This window comes from Ictalurus punctatus, chromosome 14 (genome assembly GCF_001660625.3).
Source record: "Ictalurus punctatus breed USDA103 chromosome 14, Coco_2.0, whole genome shotgun sequence".
Taxonomy (NCBI): domain Eukaryota; kingdom Metazoa; phylum Chordata; class Actinopteri; order Siluriformes; family Ictaluridae; genus Ictalurus; species Ictalurus punctatus.
In genome coordinates, this window is record NC_030429.2 from 5,807,207 (window position 1) to 5,830,456 (window position 23,250).

A 23,250-nucleotide genomic window follows, 5' to 3' on the forward strand; every position below is an offset into this window, starting at 1 on the left:
ACGTTTTCGAAATTAATCTGCCATACTGAAACCACAACGAATACAGCAGTACTATAAGTGATGCCCTGTATATGAAATTCATTACTAACCCATATCTGCTGGCTTTAGACTGCGCAAACGTCTAATAAAAAATAAAGAAATTATTATTTATTTATTTTTTACATAGAACAAATCTACCATAAAGAGCTGTTTATTGTTACAGTAAACAGCTATGAACTGAATAAAGTTCATGTTTGGTGTGATAGCCTTTTTCTATGTAAACTCAGTAGTCTCAGGTACATTTTGTGCAGTATTATAGGGAAATTATCTGGTGTGTTTTACTGAGCATCCTGTGGATTCTGACAAAGTTCTTCTGGAGACTTTGTCACGCTGGTGGGCTTTGTGATAAGCTTGGTCCTCTTTTCCTTGCTGCTTGTGGCTTCCCTGCTCACACAAGGGATCCTTCTACATTCATTTTGAAGTGCAGAAGATCCAATTTGTACTGTCAGGGAATGCCCTGGTGTGCTTTGTCGGTACTCAAGCCAGCTGTTCACATCAGCCAGATCAAAGGCATGTGTAATCATGTTCTAAGGGTCCATTTTCTGGACCTGATGTCTCTCCTGTACAGACTTATCAGTTGATCCAGCTTGTCCACACCACCCATGGCCAGGTTATATCCCAGCACAACTTCAGGATGCTCGATTTTCACAAAGGATCCCTTCTTCTGATCCTGTCTTTCAACTTCATATTTCCAGCTCCAACAAAGTTGGAAGCCATGACCACAGTACAGATTATAAAACCACTTAGTGAACACCACCTTTCGATCCCTGCTCCTGACCACATCATGGCTCCCTCTTTTTAATTTAGACATCTGTTTGTCACTCAACAGTGGTGAGTTGACAAAGCAGGACACTCTAGCTGTTCCGGCTGCATGTATCTTCTTCTTCTGCCAGCAACTCCAGCAAGTTGTAAGTTGTAAAGGAGTTATCAAATAAGATCTTGCGGTTTGGGCTGTGTAGCCGTTGACACAGATGGATTACCACTGAGGCTCTATGGCGTAAAATGGCTTAATCCCTCTCAGAGAGCTCTGTGGTGGCACCTTGGTATATAAGTACAATTTGATGCCCCATGGCTCTGACTTTCCTTTGAAAGTCAGGAAAGTTTCCCTCTGAATGGTACAATTTGATCGTCAATGCTCCTCCAGAGTCCAACTTCTGTGGAGAGTGAAAAAACATTGTTTTTGTACACGGTCATATAGAGGTCTGACTTTATAAAAACACATCTTTGTTTTCAGGAGGCCTGTTATAATTGTTTACGGCTTTGTGTTCGTAGATTGAAATGAAGCTGAAAATATGTGTATCTGGACAAGTTAACCCCAAGCAAGCCCAAGGGTTACACTTGATTTCCCAATATATTCATACTCTGGGGAACTTAAACACTCCCATTGCCATGTGTAAGCCTACAAGGGCTTCTATTTCCTGCACTGATGAATGTTTATACCCCTTCAGTCCAAAGACATGCATGGTAGGCTGATTGGCGTGTCTAAAGTATCCGTAGAGTATGAATGTGTGAGTGAATGTGTATGTGATTGTGCCCTGCGATGGACTGGCACCCTGTCCAGGGTGTACCCCGCCTTGTGCCCGATGCTTCCTGGGATAGGCTACAGGTTCCCTGCGACCCTGAAAAGGAGTAAGCGGTAGAAGATGGATGGATGAAAACACATTTGCTAAGAAGGCTAAGACTAAGACAGTACTGTATATGAGGTTTAGCTGCTCCAGTCTCCATCTTGACAAATGCATTACAAGTTGAAATTTATGAAAATTATGTTTTACTCAGTGTGGAAGTAGTGTACACTGGATTTACAGTACACTATGTGTCAAATTCACATCCACTGCCTCATTGCATTCAAACTTCCAAAAATTAATACTAAAACAAAACCCTGTTGTACCTAAAACATAGCACTAGAACTCACACCAGAACTTAATACATTATAGGATATGCATTGTTCATAACATTTGCATTCAGGCAAAACATAGCACTAGAACTCACACCAGAACTTAATACATTATAGAATATGCATTGTTCATAACATTTGCATTCAGGCGACTGCCCGTGTACTGTACTTGGGCTCGCATCTCACAGAGCCTAAACGCCGGTTCAAATCAACTCCTCAAATCTGCTGCTTTAGATGCAAGCCTTGACCTATGACTAAAAATGATTCAAAAACATGTGGGATGTTGGTCTTTGGTCTTTGGCCTGATTCAGTGTAAATCCTTTAAATCCTGAAATGTATCACCCCATGTAGAGACGTACAAATACTGTACATATATGTTAATAAAAAGAAAAGTTGATGGAGTGTGATGACACGAGAAGAGCAAGTATGTGTATGTATGTATATATGTATGATTTTAGCAGACATAAGCTGATGTGAGTTCTTCCTAAATGTATTTATAAAATAGAAAATATTGTTATTTAAAATAGAAAATATTGTTATTTAGGCCTTGATAAATAAAACCATCTAAAATCACTTAGGCCTAATAGTGCATACAGGTGAATAATATCTGTGATCCCTTCTGTTTCCTAGAAATGTCCCATTCTGATTTTAGTGCAGGTTATAGGTGTTAATAAATTGAATAGATCCATCCATCCATTTTCCATACCGCTTATCCTATAGGATCACAGGGAGCCTGGAGCCTATCCCAGGGAACTCGGGGCACAAGGCGGGGGGACACTCTGGACAGGGTGCGAATACATCGCAGGGCACAATCACATACACACTCACACACTCATTTACACATGAAGGACAATTTGGAAATGCCAATCAGCCTACAGCGCATATCTTTGGACTGGGGGAGGAAACTGGAGTACTCGGAGGAATCCCCAGGCACACAGGGCAGAGGCAGGGTTTGAACCCCAACCCTGGAGGAAAATGTGCTAACCACTATGCCACCGTGCCCCCAATTGTAAAGATAACATGTTTAAATAATAATAATAATAATAATAATAATAATAATAATAATAATAATAATAATAATAAATGTCTTATATTAGGGCTTACAAAAATGCTGATGAGAATTTAAGCATGACACCCCTGATATAGTGAATAAGGAATGGATTCACACACATCACTTCCCCCTCTGTTGAAAGACACTATGGCTTTGTCCATGTCTTTCTGTGTTTATTGCAACAACTAAGCTGGACTTACAGTCCATCTTAAATAAACAGCTGGATATCAAGCAGAAAAAAATAGCTCTAAAGCTAAGAAATACATTGTGTGACTTCCAACTGAAAAAGAAACTGAAAGTGTACCTCAGTGCTGAAAAAAAAAGGGCGTGGAGATGACAGACAGACATGAGAACAGCACATCTAGGAAAAACAAGAGAAAGACTGAGGGAGAGTGAAAGAGAGAGAGCAAGAGAAAGAGAGAAATAGAGCACGAGAGAGAGCGCAACAGAGAGAGAGAGAGAGAGACTGCTCAGTGTTACAGGTAAGTCTTTTTTCTATTTCTAAAATCATTTCTATGCTTTTGCTTCACTACAGTGATTTTTCCTGCTGTAATTAGTGTACACAATGTCACATTTTCAATGACAGTTTAAATTGCACCAGAAATGAATGAATGAATGCCTTTTATTGTCACTATACACATGTACAATGAAATTAAGAGCCACTCCTTTTTGTTCCATGCAAACATGTACATTCAATAAACAAGAAGAATAAACAGATAAATAAACAAATAAATAAACTACATAAATAAACAAGATAAATAAACAAGATATTGGGGTGGATGGGGGAGGTACTATGAAATGCACAGTTTTGAGACACTATATACATATGCTGTGAACTCAGTACATGTATGTGTTTATAAGAAAGACTTCCATACTGCAGTACTGTACAGTATTTCTGATTTTAGACATGGCACCCTTGCTTCATTATGCATGTAATTTTCATGATCTAATCTAAAGAGGAGGTCTATGGTCATGAATGCCTCATAATCCCTTCAGATATCAGACTTGGATTTACAGAGATTTACGTGGTTGTTATGATTATCATTGACATGATGGTTTGTTTAAAACCTGTTTCAGGACCTGCCTGGCTTCGGCAACATACTTAACCTGTCTACGCAATGATTTGCTATACAAAAGGCAGCTGTAAAGTATGCTGTCGTACAATGTAATACGATGAGGGGGAAAAACACTTGAATGCAGGGATATGGTTGGGGATCAGATGGCAGGCATGTTAATGAACAAATTAGTGGTTTATGGGGACTTCAGGTGATTACTCATTAATTTCGTTTTTATCAAGACTGCGGTTGGTGTTTATCTCTTCACCCCTGAGAAAATACCCACTGAAAAATACCACTCAAAAATTTATATTAGCACACATAACCCCAGATGTGACGTATTGAGTAAATTACATGCGATATGTTGCTGTTTCTGTCCATTCAATCTTGAGAAACCACCTCCCCCTCTTCCACCCCAAAAAAAACTCCTAATGTATCAACACACCAAGAAAGAACTCAAATTAGTGGCAAATTTAATATGTGATAATGCAATTAAACCCCTGTGTGTCAGTGCAAATGAGCTGGATTAATATATTTGTACAATTAGTTAACTTTAACTAAAAGTTTTTTAAATGTAACAATCACACTTATAAGCGAAAGATTGTAAACACTGATAAATATGAGAAACACAAAGATAGTTGCATTTATGTTGCCGTTTTTCGATGGCAATCTGAAGATTTTAGTCTCATCGTGATAGACATCAGTTAAAGTTGGACACTTTGAAGGAGTATTTAAGCATTTCGTCAGCATGAGTACTTTCATCAAAATCATCTATAAAACGACCTTTCGTCATTCAGTCATTCATCTTCAGGAAGCATTTAACCTGGCTTGATCAGGATCATGGTGGATCCGGAGTCTATCCTGGGAGCCCTGGGGGCAAGTCAGGAAAACACAGTGGATTGCAGGGCATCACACACACATTAATACACTCATTCACACCAAGGACAAATTTTACGTAGTCAAATGACCTGCCATGTTTTTGGGAGATGGAAGGAAGCCAGAGAACCTTAATGAATCCCATATGTGAACAGGGAGAACATTGTGTTCTCTTTCAGACCGGAAATTCTCAGTGTGAAGTGCTTTGTAGAGCCACTAAGGTTAAATATTCATGCAGACCATTTAATAGCACCAGTTGGTGTGTTTATTTCCTCATGTGCCAAAAGGAAAAAAAAACAACCCTGTGCTAGCATTTTGATGAAGATAAGTGTCCATGGTATATTAGTTGTACTGAATTTTAGACATGATCTAAACCGTTGTGTCATGCTTCATGCTTGTGTACGAAGATGTGGGAGTGAGTATGGATAGTGAGTTTGATATGGAGTTGATGCATGCTTGAATACGTAAAAGCCTTTGAACCTGCTGTTATTATTACGGCTTCAGATAGGTTTAGATATAAACCCTTGATTTATACTTGTATGGCACACAATAGCATGACTGTACTATATGCTGTAAAATAAACCCTATTTCCAGTAATGAGATCATATTACCGTGTGTGATGCGTGCTTTGTTCTGTAAGAGAAAATGAAACCTGCTTTGATTCAACAAGTCAAATAACCACAAAGGTGCCATGCAAATATTTGTGCTACAGCTATCACCCGGAAAAGGCCTTAAATGCTTTAAGCACTCTGAAATTACGAACTAAACATGAAAATATATGTGTATATAATAATCTTGTAAACTACAATAATGCTCTGCAAGCTGTTCATGCTGTTTATAGCAGTAGTCAGGTTTATTAATAGGGATAAATACTTACCTGAGTTTTTCTACATGGTACTCATGTCCAAAATGCAATACAATGGGTATTACATTGACTTCTCTCAGGCCTAGAAGTTGTTTATGATGTATTCTGCACACACACACACACACACACACACACACACACACACACACACACACACACACACACACACACACACACACACACACACACACACAAGAAACTATTAAACTGGCATACAAGTCTAAACACACAATTTATGCACCAGGTATTCGGCAAAGTGCTCTTTTCCCACCTCATACTGTATATTCATTTGATGGGTGCAAAAAGTGTTGACAGCTCAAACAAATTGTGAAGTGAAATAAGCTTCACCCTGCAGTTCACAATTCATATTTAGTAGCTGTTTCCAAGTGCAGTTTGTATACAGCAAATGTAACTGAATAAACATGCACCTGTAATAAACATACAGATTTAACACACCAGTTATAATTACAGTGCAGTGAAGAGATAAAAAAAAAAAAAAAACGTTGGACTGCTATTTGTATAGTAGCTGTTTTTTGTGGCTTGTTCTCTGTCTTTAATAAGTCCTACAGATGTGAACACAAGGGAAGTGTGAACTGAGCAATCTGTGCTTCCACATACATCAAATTTGACACTGATAAATGATTGTGATTTGAAAGTCAGCAATACACCACGCAGGCGGTCAGTCCTGACACAACTATCAAACTCTGAAATGTTATATCGGGAAGCAGAACTTGTCATCGATACAATTTTTTAAACAAGTGACAATAACATACAGAATAACATTACAGGATCTGTTGTCTAATATACAATGCCTTTGGGCAACTTAAATCCAAACGTTCCAGCAAAATGTATGCAGGAAAAGTAATGTGTATTCACATGTACAGTATTAGTCATACAGGTACTTACACGTAAGTACCTTACAGGTTATACAGGTACTTACACGTAAGTGTGATTTTTTTTCTGAGCTCCCCGTTCAAATGAATAAAATTACCTGTGTGTAGTTCATGCATACACAGGTTGTGAGATATTTTCTTGAGTAGTCAAGAATGTAGTCAAGTGTCAGAGAGAGGGATTTTCATTAGTATATAGACTAGACCTCCACCTTTGAATGTGGAATTGTTCCTTACCTTTAAGCCCTCAAAAAAAAAAAAATCAGGGATAGAAAATGCAAACTGAAGAAGGAAATAGGTGTTTGATGTTTGATGTCATATGATGTAACGTGCAAAACTCTCATACACTGAATAGATCTTAAGTCTGAGGTCTGAATACCGATGTGCACAATTTTAGTATTAAATCGGCACAATACACGTTTAACTCAACCCGAACAGCAAAACCTGACTATTATCTCTTATGATTGAGATTACTGAAATTTGTTCTCCTAGCAATGTTAGCATGGCAGACAACAACAAAGTCTCACAGGAATAACAAAAATACACCACAAATGTGTTATGTGTTAATTAACGTGTTTCAAAGAGGAGTTTTTCTTTTAATTTATTTAAGAGATGTCAGTAATCCAGTAGCGTAACAGCAGTGGGCATCAAGATTGTTAGCTAACCACTAGCTCTGTCAAGATTTTGTACAGTTTTATAAAGTTTAAAGTCAGACCAGACCTGCAGAACAGGTTAGGACGTTTGTGGTTTGTTTACATTTGAATTATTAATTTATCATTTTGGGGAAACCCTGTTTGGCAGTTGGACTCAGATGGTGGAGTACAAAGAAACTATTTACTGAATGTGAGCATACATGGATTTCCACTTTTTCAAGGCATTGTGAAGTGAAATGTATTATGTTCAGACACAGGTCAAGATGGCGGAGGAGTGTGTGGTTCCAAGGCCTCGGGGCCATGTGCCGGTGGTGTGTGCAAGGGTGTTAAGCAGTCTGGCATTGGTGACAGTTTGGCTGCTGTATTCCGGGTTCACGATGTATAAGTTAATAATTCTCATAGCACAAGTCATGTTCGCTCTGAGCCTGGGGGTGACACTGCACAGCCTCTGTCTGCTTACTGAAGAGTGGCTGTTTCATTCACAACAGAGGTAAGTTTGAACCTACTTTTATAAGACTACAATGTGTGACAATAATGGATAAAAAAATAAAAAATAAAATAAAATAAAAAGAATTGATGAAAAATATCACAAGTACTTACTGCAGTTATTCACTTTCAATATGTTTTCATTATAAATATATGTTATAAAGCTTAATAAAAACAGGGTTTCAGTCAAATTAATTGACTGCATCAACTTACTAGAAATATCCATGAAATGTCCATTACTGGGCCAGTCTGACCAATAAAAAGATGATGTTAATGATCTAGTTTTGGTCTCTGCTGGTACACCTTAGTTTGGAATCAGATGCACTACCATTTGACCAGCACTGCACAGCCCTAACCGCTGAGCCACCAGGATCATCTTTATGCTGTCATCAAAACACATATTAAAAACGATAGGTTACCATTAATGTCACCTCAGTTTTTGAGTGGACAATCATGGAGTGAAGAGATCAATGTGTGGAAAGATAAATCTTTAACTGACCTCTGTGGAAGCGTGCAAGTGCATCGAGACTTGCTTGACAGATTTGAAGGAAAGGTCCTACCGTGCTTTCAGGCATATCGGATCCGGCTGCACTCACGATTCTCAGTGAACCTATTCACTTCTTGTACATCAGGCATGGATCTGGGGAAACTTTGCACTCAAGGATTCAGAAAAAAGACTACAGTAATGCTAGCTCATCATCTTGTGTTTGAGATTGAACCCTCTTCCTTGAGAGCTACCTTTTTGCATGTTTCATCTCCAGCCAAAATCTAACACACCTGTTTAAGTTGATAAATGGTGTCCCTGGGGACACCATATACAAATGTCTCAGAGGTATCCAGAGAAAAACTCCAGATAATTTATGTGAGTCCCATTCACAGTCCTGAACTATTGGGTGGCTTCATAACCAGTAAGTGATACAGCTGTCTTTCCCATTTCTAGACTTCTCCCAGAGGAATCCTGTGGGAATAAAATGCAGCACACGTCCAACGATGCAGCGATACTGCATGTGTAGTGATGGAGGTTGCTAATAAAGTTGAGGCAGAGAGATGAAATCAATAAAGACTCTCATTCTCAGTAGCCCTAATGATAGTATCTGAATGGTTGACACCGCTGGGCATCCCTTGACAGGTGTGCATGCATAAATATAGAATTCAACTCCAGTTCCAGGAGTAAAATTACTTTTTGTTTCTAGAATGAGCAATAACTTATCATCTATATACATCTGTCCCATTGAGCCCCGCTAGTTTTAACATTGATAATCCCACTTTTACGTACAAAATGAACACCCATGAGTTTAGGGAAAATCTGGGGGGAATACATGGGAGAACCATGTTCTTGTAACAAAACAAAGGGATCTGAGGGATAAAATATCCTTTAAAAAAAAATGTGAGCCATTTGTGCTGGACATACGCATTAACATCTTGAAACTGTATTTCTTTACATCTGTTCAACACTCTGGAAGCAAGGAAATATCACAACTAAAATCCCTGTTAATATTGAACTGAGGGGAAGCACCCAAATTTCAAGAAAAATGAAATACTCTCCAGGAGGAAAAGAGCAGAACTCTTGTTGGTGCAAGAGAAAACGATTCAGCTAAAACACAATTTGGGTTTGTGGCAATTTGGAGCTCCTGGTTATTGTTTTGACAACCCACCTGGTTGATATACATGCAGATTGCTAAGCAGTCAATGACCGCCATCTATCCGTGAAGCTGTTGGCGACACATTTATCTCCTGGAGTGATTTTCTTCCAGTAGCTGAATTTCACTGCCTTAGGCTTTAACTGAAATGAGTGAGTAGTGTTGTGTAAATGGTGTGGGAACAATGCTTGTCAAGTCTCCTTCCGGCATGATAGCCCACAATGCTGTGTGCTGGAAGGGGCCACTGTTTTTGGTAGCACGAAAAATGAGGAACTGTGCTATAACATAGGGTGGATACCCGTGGTTGGGGAGGGGATGTCCCTACTGAATGAAAGATTGCTTTTTTGGCAGGAGGGAAAACCCGGACTTAATTCCTCGTAAGATCACATATCAGGCAGGCCTTGGGGAGAATTTTTCTTGGGGAGACGGGGAAATTGAGGATTTCCCTGCCACGGCAAAAACATTTAACCTCAGGCCTTGTACATGGGGTAAGGCTGCTTGCTGATGGCTTGATATGGGGCCTGCTCAGAGCTTTGATGCATCAGGCCAATGTGGTGGCTTGTGAGGGTTGCATAGAGGGTGGCAGGTGTGGCATTGCCTTGCTGGCAGGCAGAATTCAGGTGATTTGTACTTCCTCTTCTTCTCATCACATGTCGGCTACATTAGAATTAATCCTGCGCCAAAGAGAGCTTGGCCTGACTCAACAAGTACAAAGGTAATTTTGCCAATTTCCAGACACTAACTAGCTCTCAGCTATCATGTGACAGCTACCATTCAGGAAGGTGAGTGCTTCCTGTGAGACATAAGAAGCCAGACATCTTTTCAAACTGCTGCTCATGCTATATCACAGGGCAGCTGGACACGCTCGGAGGAAAGTGCTGACTGCACTTTTCTGCATACATGAGTTCACAGTGGGCCATGATTGGCTAGTGTTGCTCTGATTGACAGGGAAGAGAGTAATGCCATCCCTCCTTGCCCATGTAGGCGAAAATATCTTTTTGTGAAAATGGAGTTGTTGACTTACACAACGGTGTTCTTTTAATGCTATCTAACATCATCCTATTAGCTATATTTAGCTAAATTTGTCAAAATCACGGTCACTTAGGTCTAATTCATTAAAGAAGACAAAAACCATGATTAAAACGTGATTAACTGCATAGCACTAGATCATGCTATATGAGTGTCTGCCCATTCATGGACAATACACTAAAATAATCACAATTTTTTTCTTAAGGAAATACCTATTTTAATTTACAGTATATGTATGTATGTGTAATCAGATAAACGACTCTTCATTTTGTGCTCTCTGTCAGGTATGGTGGCAGCATCCAGCAGATGCTCCGGGCTTGTTTCAGCCGTGCTCATGTAGTAACAATGTGCGTGGGCTTTTTGCTGCAGCTGGGACAGTCTGTTTGGACAAATGAGAAGTGGCTCTTATATGTCTTAACCAGCACTTCCTACCTGCTGCTGAAGACCTTCGGATGTCTGGTAAAGACTGCTACATATCTCACACGAATCATATCAGCACTATACAAACTCAAACTAACTTACAACTCACCAAAATCTCCTTAAGATATCATGCCCTCCCAAACATCTATATTATATTTATATTTGTGGTGTATTCAGGGGTCCAAGCACCTAGTACTGGGAACCCTTTTTAAAATTTTCCTTTTTCTCTATGCAAAATCACAAAATATAGAGGCATGAGAATTGGCCAGTAGATAGTACTCCCCACTACTAATCATGCTAAGAGAGACCTAGAAATCTATATCTCATGAACCATGAATCATAATTTGCTAGTTGGACCTTTATGCTCCGGCTCCGCCAACTTAGATTTTGAGAAAATTTGCACAGTATGCTACACATATTTTTGCTGGTATACCTTCACAAAACTGGTCTCTAAATACTCAGTAGTGTCTGTAGCTTAATAAGGATCCAAAATGTTTTGATATTTATAAACAATATGGCCACCACATACTAATAAATTCTAGCCTGGCACAGCTAAATTTTCTCCAAATGCTGTAACCTAATAATTGGTGGCATAGGCTCACATGAATGTTGAAATCCATATTCAGGAAGATTCTGTGTGTAAAATATAGGACATAGACTTTAATAGGGGGTGCTATAACATTCAAATAATGGGAGCAGTAATTCCAAACAAGCTATCATTTTATACGCTAGTTCGTAACTGGATTTCTAATGATTAATTGGAAATGGCAGTCATTTCACAGGGCTAATACTGACCTATCATAAAAAAAACCTCTATGTTCTTCTACGGTCTACTGCTCTGTACAACTTGGCAAGAACTGGCCACTGGAAGCATTATTTGCAAAGTGTGCTTGGACCCTGCACATCGGCACTTTCATTTATATTTATATTTACTTAAAGTTGTTTTAACAGACAGAATCAATAGCACATTCTTCTGACTGATCATCTTTATCCTCTGATGAAACATTTCAATCCTGATGGGAATTGTCTAATCCAGGATGACTCCCCATCTACAGGGCATGAGGGCTCATTGAATGGTTTGATGAGGATGAAAATGATGTAAATCATATGCTATGGCCTCCACAGTCACCAGATTTCAACACAATGGAACATCTGTGGGAGATGCTGGGCTGACTTTTATGCTAGACAGCACTATCCATCATCATCAAATTATCATCAAATCAAAAGGAATATCTTTGAGAACAATAGTCTTCATTTTTCCAGTAGCATTCCAGATACTTGTGTAATCAGTGCCAAGGGGCAGTGAGTCTGTTATGACAGGTCATGATGGTGCAACACTGAGGTGCTTAATAAAGACTTTATGTTGGTTTTTCCTTTAGTTTGTCAACCATCTGTATAGTTGTATCGGAGTTATATTTGTTTCTAGTTATAATTATATTTATACATGAGCTGTAGTTGTATTGAAAGTGGTTGTGCAGTTATATTTGTATTTAGGGCTTTGCACCAGAGTTTGTGGCACTGTATATTTAGACATATATGTCAGCACTATAGTATTTGAACCATTCACAGGACTGGACTGGTCACGGGATCGAAGGGACTGAACTTGAGTAGTAGCTTAGAGACATGGGTTTTAATTGGACATGAAAGTCCTATGACAGGAATTGACGTAACTACAACTGTTATAAAAAGCTGTTCTGATCACAAGGTCAGGTATACAGCAGAAAAAGGTTTCTCAGTAATTCCAGTGAGGGAAGTGATATTTCGAGCTAAGCTGTTTTCTATGTAGTAAGGGGAAATAATTTTTTATTATTTTGCCATTTACTGTAGTTCCAGTGCATATATCCACGTTAAATATATAGACATAATGTAATTATGTATATTTTTGTAATAGAAAATTTACATTAATAACATCTATCTATCTATCTAACTATCTATCTACACATACACGCACACCACACACACACACACACACACACACACACAGACACACACACACACACACACACAAAATGCTTGTCTATCTGAGGTTAAAAGGCGCTATATAAGTGCAGACCATTTACCTACAGCCACTCTCCAAAATCTAGTGGAAAGTATTCACAGAAGAGTGGAGGTTATTATAAAGGGGGACTACATTTATAATAATAGATGTTGGACTTCTGATCAGAAAGTTCAAATCCCAGCACCACCACTTCTGCCACTGCCGGACATTTGAGCAAGGACCTTAACCCTTAAGAGCTCGCTTGTATAAATGAGATAATTGTAAGTCACTCTGGATAAGGGTGACTGTCAGGTGTCCACAAACTTTTGGCCATGTTAAATAACACACACAATTCACTATATTGGAGCAGGGACCCCTGTGAAAACTATCTATCTGAAGTCATTTGTGAAGTCTATTGAAGAGATTTTATTCTGGGTTTTTAAAAATATGATGTCTAGACAGCTTTTGTCTGTATGACTGTCATGTACTGTAATCAACAAATGCCTTCTATTTCCTGTTTCTTTGATCCTCTTTCTCTTCTGTTCTCTTCTCTTCTCTTCTCTCTCTCTCTCTCTCTCTCTCTCTCTCTCTCTCTCTCTCTCTCAGGGCCCTGTACCAGTGGAGATCTCAGAGGTGTGTGAGAGCAGGAAGCTGAATGTAGCTCATGGCTTAGCCTGGTCCTATTACCTAGGTTATCTGAAACTTGTAATACCAGGTACACCCTCACACCCACCCAAACACACACACCTTTACGCCATTATGAGAATGGTACACCACACACTTCTACACATTCCTTGAGCAGAGCTGTGTTGATAAAAGACTACTTGTTGGCAACACACTTAAAGGGTCATGAAACCTCCCTCTTTCAGCTCAAGTGTACCTCTGACTATGTTTACATGGACAGCAGTAATCTAATTATTGACGTTATTCTGAATAAGACAATATTCTGATTAAGGTGTTTACATGAGTCGCTTTTAGAATACTCCTTTCATGTTCCCGTTTTACATGTTACAGAACATAGATTGATTAACCTCACACGTCATTACGTCCCCATGCCACGCCGTCCGACGTTCCCTCCAGAATTTCACGTATCGACATACAGTTTGTCTTCGTTATGGTACCGTGTACAGTTTTGGGTGTTTCATTGTGTGTAATTTTACGAAAGCTTCAAGTGCAGTTAATTATTTGTCATGCTATATGTTCAAAGAAGGGAGGGGGAGTGGGCGTGGCAGGGAAAGGCAGGGGAGGAAGAGGGGGGCGAGCCTTCAGAACACTTACAATAAAGATGGATAGTGACAAAAAATTTGCAGATGAGGCAGAGGACTTCTCTCCTCTTGAATCCCCAGGGCTAAATGGAGACACAATAGATAGTGGTGCAGGCCCTCAGCCCCGTCTATTTGGACCATTAACCCCTGGCATGATTATGGAGGAAAAAAAACAAAACTGGAGGCAGTGCGGATGCGAGTCTGAATGGTAGCTAGCTAATAGGCTTGAGCTTTTCAGAAATAAAGAGGGAAGGTTCTTCCCTTCGACACGGACTCTCGTTGCATAGTTTTGCACGTGACGCCCTGCAGAGCTTTAAGCGGTTTAATTATCTCAAAAGGCAAGTCAAACTTTCATAGTTAAAAATTAGACACACACCTCATTTGAAGGGATGGAAAAGTCCTCAGAACTGAGTACCGCATCATTGTGTAGACGCAAACTGCTTTCATGAGCAAGTCCGAAGTCCACCTTTCTCCAATTCTCATAGTTCTCCCGAGAAAACACACTCAAACTCTTACACCACTGAAACAAACACTTTGGACCCATTTGAACGCCTCTCTCATCTACTACATCTGTAGGAAAGTACCACGTGCTGTCATGAATAATTAAGAGACAGCATCTTCTCATAGGATAAGAACACGCAGGCTCATGAATAATTATGAGACACCGACACGTCATCGATGTACTGTAGTACATTGCCATGTCACTGCCTGTGACCTGTGACAGGATAAGATTTTAAACCAGAAAGACTAAAATAGTGGGAAAAAAACTCAAAATTAACCAGTTTTTCTCCTACAATTAAAATTAACGTATGTTAAGATTGTCTTTTATGATGTGTGATATCAACACCTCTGTTAAAAATCTCAGAAAATGTAGTTTAGTGTTTCATGACGCTTTAAAGAGCTTAAATACTGCATACTGTAATCTTACTATCTGGTGTCACATGGAAGAGGATCCTTTTGGGTCTGGTCTCTCTCAAGGTTTCTTCTTTGCCACTTTCATCTCTTACGTGTATATGTTTGCTTCAAACAACACAACACTGTTAAGACACATAAAGAAGAAGAAGAAGGATCGTCGACTGTGTTAATATCGCTAGGTTTACGTAAATGACTGTAAGTAAAAGGCTGAGGTCCGCTGTTAGTTGTTCAATCATATACCTCGATCAAGGTCTCCTAACACACGGGTTCCCAAACTTTTCCAGGGCAAAGCATTAACATTTGACCGAGGCCCCTCTTTTGCAAGATGTCTTTAAAACACATTAAAAATACAGACTTCTGAATATATCCCCCTTTTTTTTTTATTTATTAATAATTACCGCTTTCATCTTTACATTACATTACATTAGGAATTGATTGTGTGTGTGTGGTTGTCTGAGAGTGAGAATCATGTATTTATTTATTTTTCACACCAAATTGTTGAGGCCCCCCAGGCGGCCCCCACTTTGAAAACTACTGTCCTAAGGTATCGTTGTTGTTACGTATGGGCTAGCTCCATGCACCGTGCTAGACTGAACACAATTCAGTGTCATACTTTCTTTTAAAAGAGTAAAATGGGTTCACAAGTACAACCCGGAGTATATTAAGTACGGTTTTACAGTTACAATGGACGAAAAACCACAGTGTGTGTTATTATTATTATTATAATTTTTTTAGAAAAGTGGGCCATGGTGACAGGTGAGCCATGGATGTCTTGGATTGTGCCTGATGAAGACCTGACAGTCGAAACGTTGCACTTTCAATAAAAAGTTGTTTGGAGCTGTAAATTCAGTGTGTGGACATCACGCTTCTTTTTTCCATGGATGACTACCATTCCAAAAAAGTGGATCACAGTGGGCGAAACATTGAAAAACCCTGGTTTAGAGCTGCTTAATTTTGGCCAGCAGGTTGGTTATTCAATTATTGTGTGTGTGTGTGTGTGTATGTGTGTGTGTGTCCACAGTACTGGAGGAACAGTTGAGGAAACACTACAATCAGAACGGAGAGATTCTCCACTCTTCCCGGCTGCACATCCTCCTGCCTCTAAGCGCAGTGGTCCCAGCCAAGGTTGAGGAAGAGGACCATAACATATGTTTCCACCAGAACCTCCCGGACATACAGCTCAACCGGGCTGGTGTCAGGAACAGAATCTACAAAAACAGCATCTACAAAATCACTGACAACCAACAAGAGGTGAGGAGCAAAGCACTGAAAATCCAACTTATTCAATTACATCATATAATACACTGATTGGCTGAGATTTGTCTTGCACCTCCAGGGGGTTGGGGGTTCGATTCCTTCCTCTGCCCTTTGTGTACCAGTTTGCATGTTCTCCCAGTGCTTCAGGGGTTTCCTCTTGCTACTCCAGTTTCCTTCCCCAGTCCAATGACATGCGTTGCAGGCTGATTGGCATTTCCAAATTGTCCGTAGTGTGTGAATTGGTGTGAGATGGTGCCCTACGATGCTTTAGCACCCTGTCCAGGGTGTCCCCTGCGATGCGTTGGCACCCGATCCAGGGTGTTCCCCAACTTGTGCACCAAACTCGACCCTGTGTAGGATAAGCGGTATGGAAAATGGATGGATGGATTGATTCGTCCATCAGGATTTGGTTTCAGGAATGTTCTTTTTAATCCAAGGTTAATCCAAAGTTATACTGAATATGAGATTTGTTAGCTCAAGCACTAAACTGATTCTTTCAGTCAAGCGATACTCTTTTTTTGTTGCGATATTCATAAATATAGCTCAAAATATATATATAAAAAAAAAGTTATCTAAAGAAATATGGGTCAACGACAAATATTTGCATATAATCTAAAAATATATTTTGAAATATGTTACCTTTCCGTATTGTTAATGGGGTTGTTGTATACAAGACTAACATTATAACTGAATGAATAAACATAAACATTATAAATGTAGTAATAATTTTTACTCTGGCATAAACTCAGAGCCTTGCTTTAAAGTCTGGGTCATCTCAATTATTAATAATATATAACAATATGTATGGAAATAGACACATAAATCCCTCTTCACACACTTCATTGCTCCTTTTGGCAGAGATTAAATTAAAATGAGATTAAACATGTGACAGCCTGTAAAATCACGGTTTATGTTTTACAGCACACATAATCTCTGTAGTTTCTGTAAAAAACATTTGTTTGCGTTCATTAGTCAAGAAATAAGGAATCTGTATAAGAACCTGTATAAGGAAACTGACATTGCTTTATTAAAATGTTTGTAACTGGAGAAGCAGCACCACTGTGTGGATAATGTCTACACTAAAACGCTGCACTTTGTTACAGTCCCAGACGTCACTCAGTTACATTGCATTACATGTACATTAACATTAACATTAAGTTTGCAGAACGTTTTCTGAACGTTTCAGTCAGAAAATCCTTTCGATCAATTAGCGTCTTTTATTTAAAATTTTCCTCCGACAACATTTGGATTGTTAATGTTCAATGTTTGATGTCTAGCTGGGAAAGTTGTGTGAGAAATGTTTTAACACACCACTGTTATGGTAGATATTTTTAGGACATTGCAGAAACGTTATGTTTGTAACATTACAGTAACATTACCTTCTGTTTTTGTTCTGTCTTTCTTCTAATTCTCTCCCTGTTGTCATGTCATTAGCTGATCTCTCTAACCCCTCCGTGTCTCCGTCCCCAGCCGTACTACTGTGTGGTGGAGTACGCCACTCCTCTGCTCACGCTCTATCAGATGTCTCAGGACAGCACTGCAGGGTTCAGCAAGCAGGACAGGAGACAGCAGGTCCTGCTCTTCTACAGGACTCTCAGACAAATCCTGGAATGTTCTCTAGAGTGTCGCAACCGCTACCACCTTATCCTGCTCGACGGTGAGTCTACGTTCACACTGAAGTCGCCGCTGTACTATGAAGTCGCCAGTAGGCATTCCTACTACTGGTTGCCATAGTAACATGGGTGGCACAACTGATATTCCACTTTTGACAACAGACCAGTTTTCTTGCTGCTAAAATGAAATGTTCTGGAGGGAGAGTGAGCTTTTATAAAATTCACCTGTGTGTGTGTGTGTATATATATATATATATATATATATATACACACACACACACACAGGTGAATTTTATATATATATATATATATATATATATATATATATATATATATATATATATATATATATATGCATCATATTCTATGAGATGAAAGAGAAGCAGTATGTACTCTTTGCCATTGCAACCATCTGTCTGCAGCAAAGGCGCAAGCGTCAATTAGCTTAGCTTAGCTTATAGCCTTAGCGCATTTAAAACAAATTAATAATAATAGTTGAACACTCGTTTTTTGTTACAATTGAGCAAAATCCCAGTGTAGCTCCTATCTCAGTAAGTGAGCGTCACCATCAGGGTGCCATTCACTATACTGTATGTTCGATGGTAAGTGGGAGCTGGACCGCAGCTCTTTGGCTGCGGCCTCTGTGTTTCCTGGGAGAAGACACTTCACCCAAGATAGGAACTACACTGGGATTTTGCTCGACTGCAACAAAAAGTGAGACTTTCATTATTATTTCTTTTTTTTATTATTATACATTTTTTCTGCTTTAAACCCACTAAGATCCTAAGCTAAGCTAATTGGCTACTGCCGCAATGGTGGTGCTTCTTCTAGTGAGCACGAGTGGCTACGGATCAAGTGCGCTCTTCTCTCGCATTGGTAGTCGTTGCACCAATTCACTCCAAATTTGCATAAAGTTAAACTTTTCTCAACTTTCAACTTTGCGGGACACACCAACATCTAGTGTTGCTTGCCGTCGCTCATGTCACCGGAAGTCGCCTTGAAACTCGCATTGAACTTGCATTGAAAATGAACAGTCTCTGGTCGCTTTGTCACCGCGAGTCGCTGTGTGTGTGAACGTACCTTTACTGTAACTTAAACTTCTCATGCTGGAGAAGGCTATTATCGTTAACAAAAACTATCACAAAACTAAAACTATCAGTGAAAAAACATTTTCATTAACTGAAATAAAAATGTGAATTTCCAAATGAATACTAAAGAAAATAATAAAATAGGTACTCAGAATGAGGTAGGATAATATAGTGTAATCTAGCTAATGACACCCCACATATATTGTAGCTAGCTAGCTAATTCATTGCAATTTCCCCAAAATTATCAATATCACAAGTTAGCGAAAAACAGCCTTGTATTATGTTATCTAAGTTTTATTTTAATAGTTTCCATTATTATCAACTATAAGGTTGTTCACACTGGACGTCCCATTCACTCTGTGCACTACAGTGGCATGTAAAAGTCTCACAATAATTGATGTGTATACGTTTAAATCAGTTCAGTGCGCGTTAATTTGGACTGTTATTATGCCCTGTGGAAACTGTTTTAATGAAACAATCATTTGATCAGAAATGCTTGTGGACAAGAGACAGACTAGGCAGATAGATGGATGGATGGGTGGGTAGATAGATAGAAAGATAGATAAGCAGAGGGAAAATATGTAATGACAGTGCAGATGTAACAAAGCTGAGGTTTTTCCCGCCGTTTATTTTTAAAAATCTTTTATAATTTAATAAAAAAAAATATCAGGAAGCATACCCATTCACACTTCAATTCAACCCCCCAATTCAACTCGCACTGAATTTAATATCGGCCATCCCACTGAATTTAATATCAAACCCCCACTGAATTTAATATCAATCCCCTACTGAATTTAATATCAAACCCTCACTGGATTTAATATCAATCCCCTACTGAATTTAATATCAATCCCCTACTGAATTTAATATCAATCCCCTACTGAATTTAATATCAAACCCCCACTGAATTTAATATCAATCCCCCACTGAATTTAATATCAATTCCCCACTGAATATAATATAAATCCCCTACTGAATTTAATATCAATCCCCCACTAAATTTAATATCAAGCACCACTGAATTGAATATCAATCCCCCACTGAATTTAATATCAATCCCCTACTGAATTTAATATCAAACCCCTACTGAATTTAATATCAACCACCACTGAATTTAATATCAATCCCCTACTGAATTTAATATCAATCCCCTACTGAATTTAATATCAATCCCCTACTGAATTTAATATAAATCCCCTACTGAATTTAATATCAACCACCACTGAATTTAATATCAATCCCCCACTGAATTTAATATCAATCCCCCACTAAATTTAATATCAAACCCCTACTGAATTTAATATCAACCACCACTGAATTTAATATCAATCCCCTACTGAATTTAATATCATACCCATTTAATATCATTACCATGATCTTAAAAACTAAAGCGATACTAAAACTAAATACAAATTAAATTAATTTAATTAAAAACGAAATTGAAACTATGTATACACCATTAAATCATATTAAACCATTAAATCATGCACATATTAAAGATTTTTAATAACCATGCTCCAGAGGTGGGAAAAGTACTGAAAATTTTAAAGTCTAGATAATGTGTCAAAATCTCTCAAGCTTCCTTAGGTCGTGTGTGTGTTAGGAGATTTGTAAACTCAAATGAAAAAAAAAAAAAAAAAAAAAAAAAAAAACCCCAAAAAGTCGCTCCTTTTAAAAGTATTAAGAAATACAAAGTGAATGTTTTTACTGATGAAATTACATTAATGTCAAGTTTTTATGGGGAAAAATTCCTTTAAAAATATCATTAGAAGATTTTAAAGGTTTTAAAGCAACTATGCTGTTGAAAACAAGTGTGCTTTTCTCATGATTTATCAGATAGCTTCTGCACTGTCTCATCATCAAAACAGAGAAGAGCACTAATAAAGCACAATACAAAAAGACAATAATAACACGAAATTTCCCCAGTGATGTTAGCATGAGCAGAGATCAGTCGTGTGAAGAGATGGCGATGAGGTTCGAGTTTAAATCAGAAATGTTGGGTGGGTTTATTTACCTCAGTCGATGAGACAGAGACTGATGTGGATGATGCTAATAATCAAAGTGAGAACTCATTTCTTCTTGTAAAATTATAAATCTTTCAAATTTGGCAGTAATGTTGTTTTCACTTTCTAGGTTATGAGGTTATAAATGTAGAGGCAGGCACGGTGTCTTTCAGTAGAATTGGAATTCAACCTATAAATGCGATTTTTTTGCTTTGCACTTTTGAGGATTTTAAAAATGCTAGAACTTTACTTCATATTGAGATATAGACAAAAGAGAAATATATTTCAGTCCAGCTTTCTGAACTATATAAAGTAGAAAATGTAAGAAAAAAAAAAAAAAAAAAAAATTGACCATGTGAAGGGTTTTCACACTTTTAGGTAAAACTTTCTATGAACACTTAAAAAAAAATAATAAATAAATAAACATTGCTAATAATCCTCGTAAGAATTTTCATTAACTCTAATGATATATATATATATATATATATATATATATATATATATATATATATATATATATATATATATATACATATATATTTTTTTTATTCAGACCAGCGAGCTGATGGTGACCCTCACTATCTGTCCATGGAGATCATCAAGCAGTTACAGCAGCAAGAGCATGAGATCCCCATGGACCTGCCGGAAGAACTGCCCCAGGCTGTACCAGAACAGGGCGTGAATCATATCCACCAGCAGGAGGAGCCACTCAGCTCTCTGCCCAGCCTGATGATTAGCGCACCACGTTCACTGAGATCAGAACCTGTGGAGACTACAGACTACACCCACTATAACCACAACAGACACAGATAAACTAATGCATGCACTTCCTGTACATACTGATCCTAGTGTATTTAGAGATATGTAAACTAATCTCTACACACCTCAAACCTGACATGGACTACCTTTACATGGACAGTAATAGTCTAATTATTGACCTTATTCTGAATAAGACAATATTCTGATTAAAGTATTTGCATGAGTTGCTTTTAGAATATTCTTTTCATGTTCCCGTTTTACATGTTATAAAACATAAATCGATATATGGCAAACGTTATTGAGTCATGGTGCCTTATAGGGATGAAACGGTTACCAGTTCGACGATAAACCATGATACAATTCCCCTACGGTTAGTATTACCGTGTTACATTTAATTATCATTAAAACCGTGCGCGATGCCATCCACACACTCCCAGCATGAGTGTGATGCAGGCGCACGGCACGCAACATTGTTTTTTGAGCATGCAAAAAACATTACAATGAAAAACTGAACGCGAATGAGTTAGAGTCGCAGCACAGATCAGCAGGAGTCAGATTTCATTCATCACATGATGAAAGTGAGGCGAGCTGACTGACAGGAAGAGTGAGGCAAGCTGACTGACAGGAAGAGTGAGGCAAGCTGACTGACAGGAAGAGTGAGGCAAGCTGACTGACAGGAAGAGTGAGGCGAGCTGACTGATAGGAAGAGTGAGGCGAGCTGACTGACAAGACGAAAGATTTGGTTTAATATAAGTGAGTTTGTGTCATTGTAATGTTTTGTTGTTGTTGTGTTTTTCATTAAGAAGAATAATAATGAACCCACCATTTAAGCAATTGCCGCCCCCGAATTGCCTCTAATTTGAAAGCGAAAGTGAAATTTAAAAGTAAGGAGGAAAAGAAGGAAAAGCGCCAAAGACCCCTTTCACAACAACTTTCTTCTGGCAAGCTCTGCACACAGGTTTAACATCTTCCTTTAAGTTTCCCTCAGCATTTTTATAAAATCCAAAATATGACCACACTTCAGATTTGGTCCTCTTGGAATGTCCAGAGTGCTGTCACTGCCTTCCACCATGTTCTCAAAGTGAACTAAATTATTTTTAATGCTATAAAAAAAAAAAGCAAAACAAGTGATGTTATCGGTGTACGACTGCACACAGTGTAACACCGGGAACACCGACCATGGCATCAAGACTAGTGACAACCATCCATCACTTTATAGTCAAATATAAAACCTGTTTAAATAGTGAAATATAAAACCTTTCAATGATTTCACTGTGTGTATCAGTACTTTTCTTAGATTTTCAGCACATTTGAAAAATACAGTGATAATACTGATAACCGTGATAGTTTTGGTCACGATAATCGTGATATTTTCATACCATTACCTCTCTAGTGTCTTAATAAAAATGAAAAAACATAAAAAAAAAAAAAAAAAAGAACATCATAAAAACTTATTTTATTCATCATGAATTCA

The 23,250-nt window shown here is 38.4% G+C and overlaps 1 protein-coding gene across 2 annotated transcripts; it reads left to right on the forward strand.

Moving 5' to 3' along the window:
- The first annotated feature begins 3,313 nt into the window (after positions 1 to 3,313).
- Positions 3,314 to 23,215, forward strand: sting1 (stimulator of interferon response cGAMP interactor 1). 2 transcript variants are annotated; one of them, XM_017484931.2, is made up of 7 exons: positions 3,314 to 3,466; positions 7,575 to 7,813; positions 10,763 to 10,937; positions 13,483 to 13,591; positions 16,078 to 16,307; positions 17,784 to 17,970; positions 21,571 to 23,215. In XM_017484931.2, the coding sequence occupies exons 2-7, from the start codon at positions 7,587 to 7,589 to the stop codon at positions 21,828 to 21,830; spliced, it is 1,188 nt and encodes a 395-aa protein (XP_017340420.1). In that variant the 5' UTR covers positions 3,314 to 3,466; positions 7,575 to 7,586; the 3' UTR covers positions 21,831 to 23,215. The 2 variants fall into 2 exon arrangements, with proteins under 2 accessions (XP_017340420.1, XP_053541768.1); XM_053685793.1 differs by lacking the exon at positions 3,314 to 3,466 and having other exon boundaries at positions 3,482 to 7,813.
- The last annotated feature ends 35 nt before the right edge of the window (positions 23,216 to 23,250 follow it).

What these genes read in the sequence shown, in the direction of transcription:
- sting1 (XM_053685793.1), top strand. Translation starts at nt 7,560, where the DNA reads ATGTATTATGTTCAGACACAGGTCAAGATGGCGGAGGAGTGTGTGGTT. An exon ending in CTGTTTCATTCACAACAGAG is followed by an intron (nt 7,814 to 10,762) that starts GTAAGTTTGAAC and finishes GCTCTCTGTCAG; the next exon opens with GTATGGTGGCAGCATCCAGC. An exon ending in TCTGAAACTTGTAATACCAG is followed by an intron (nt 13,592 to 16,077) that starts GTACACCCTCAC and finishes GTGTGTCCACAG; the next exon opens with TACTGGAGGAACAGTTGAGG.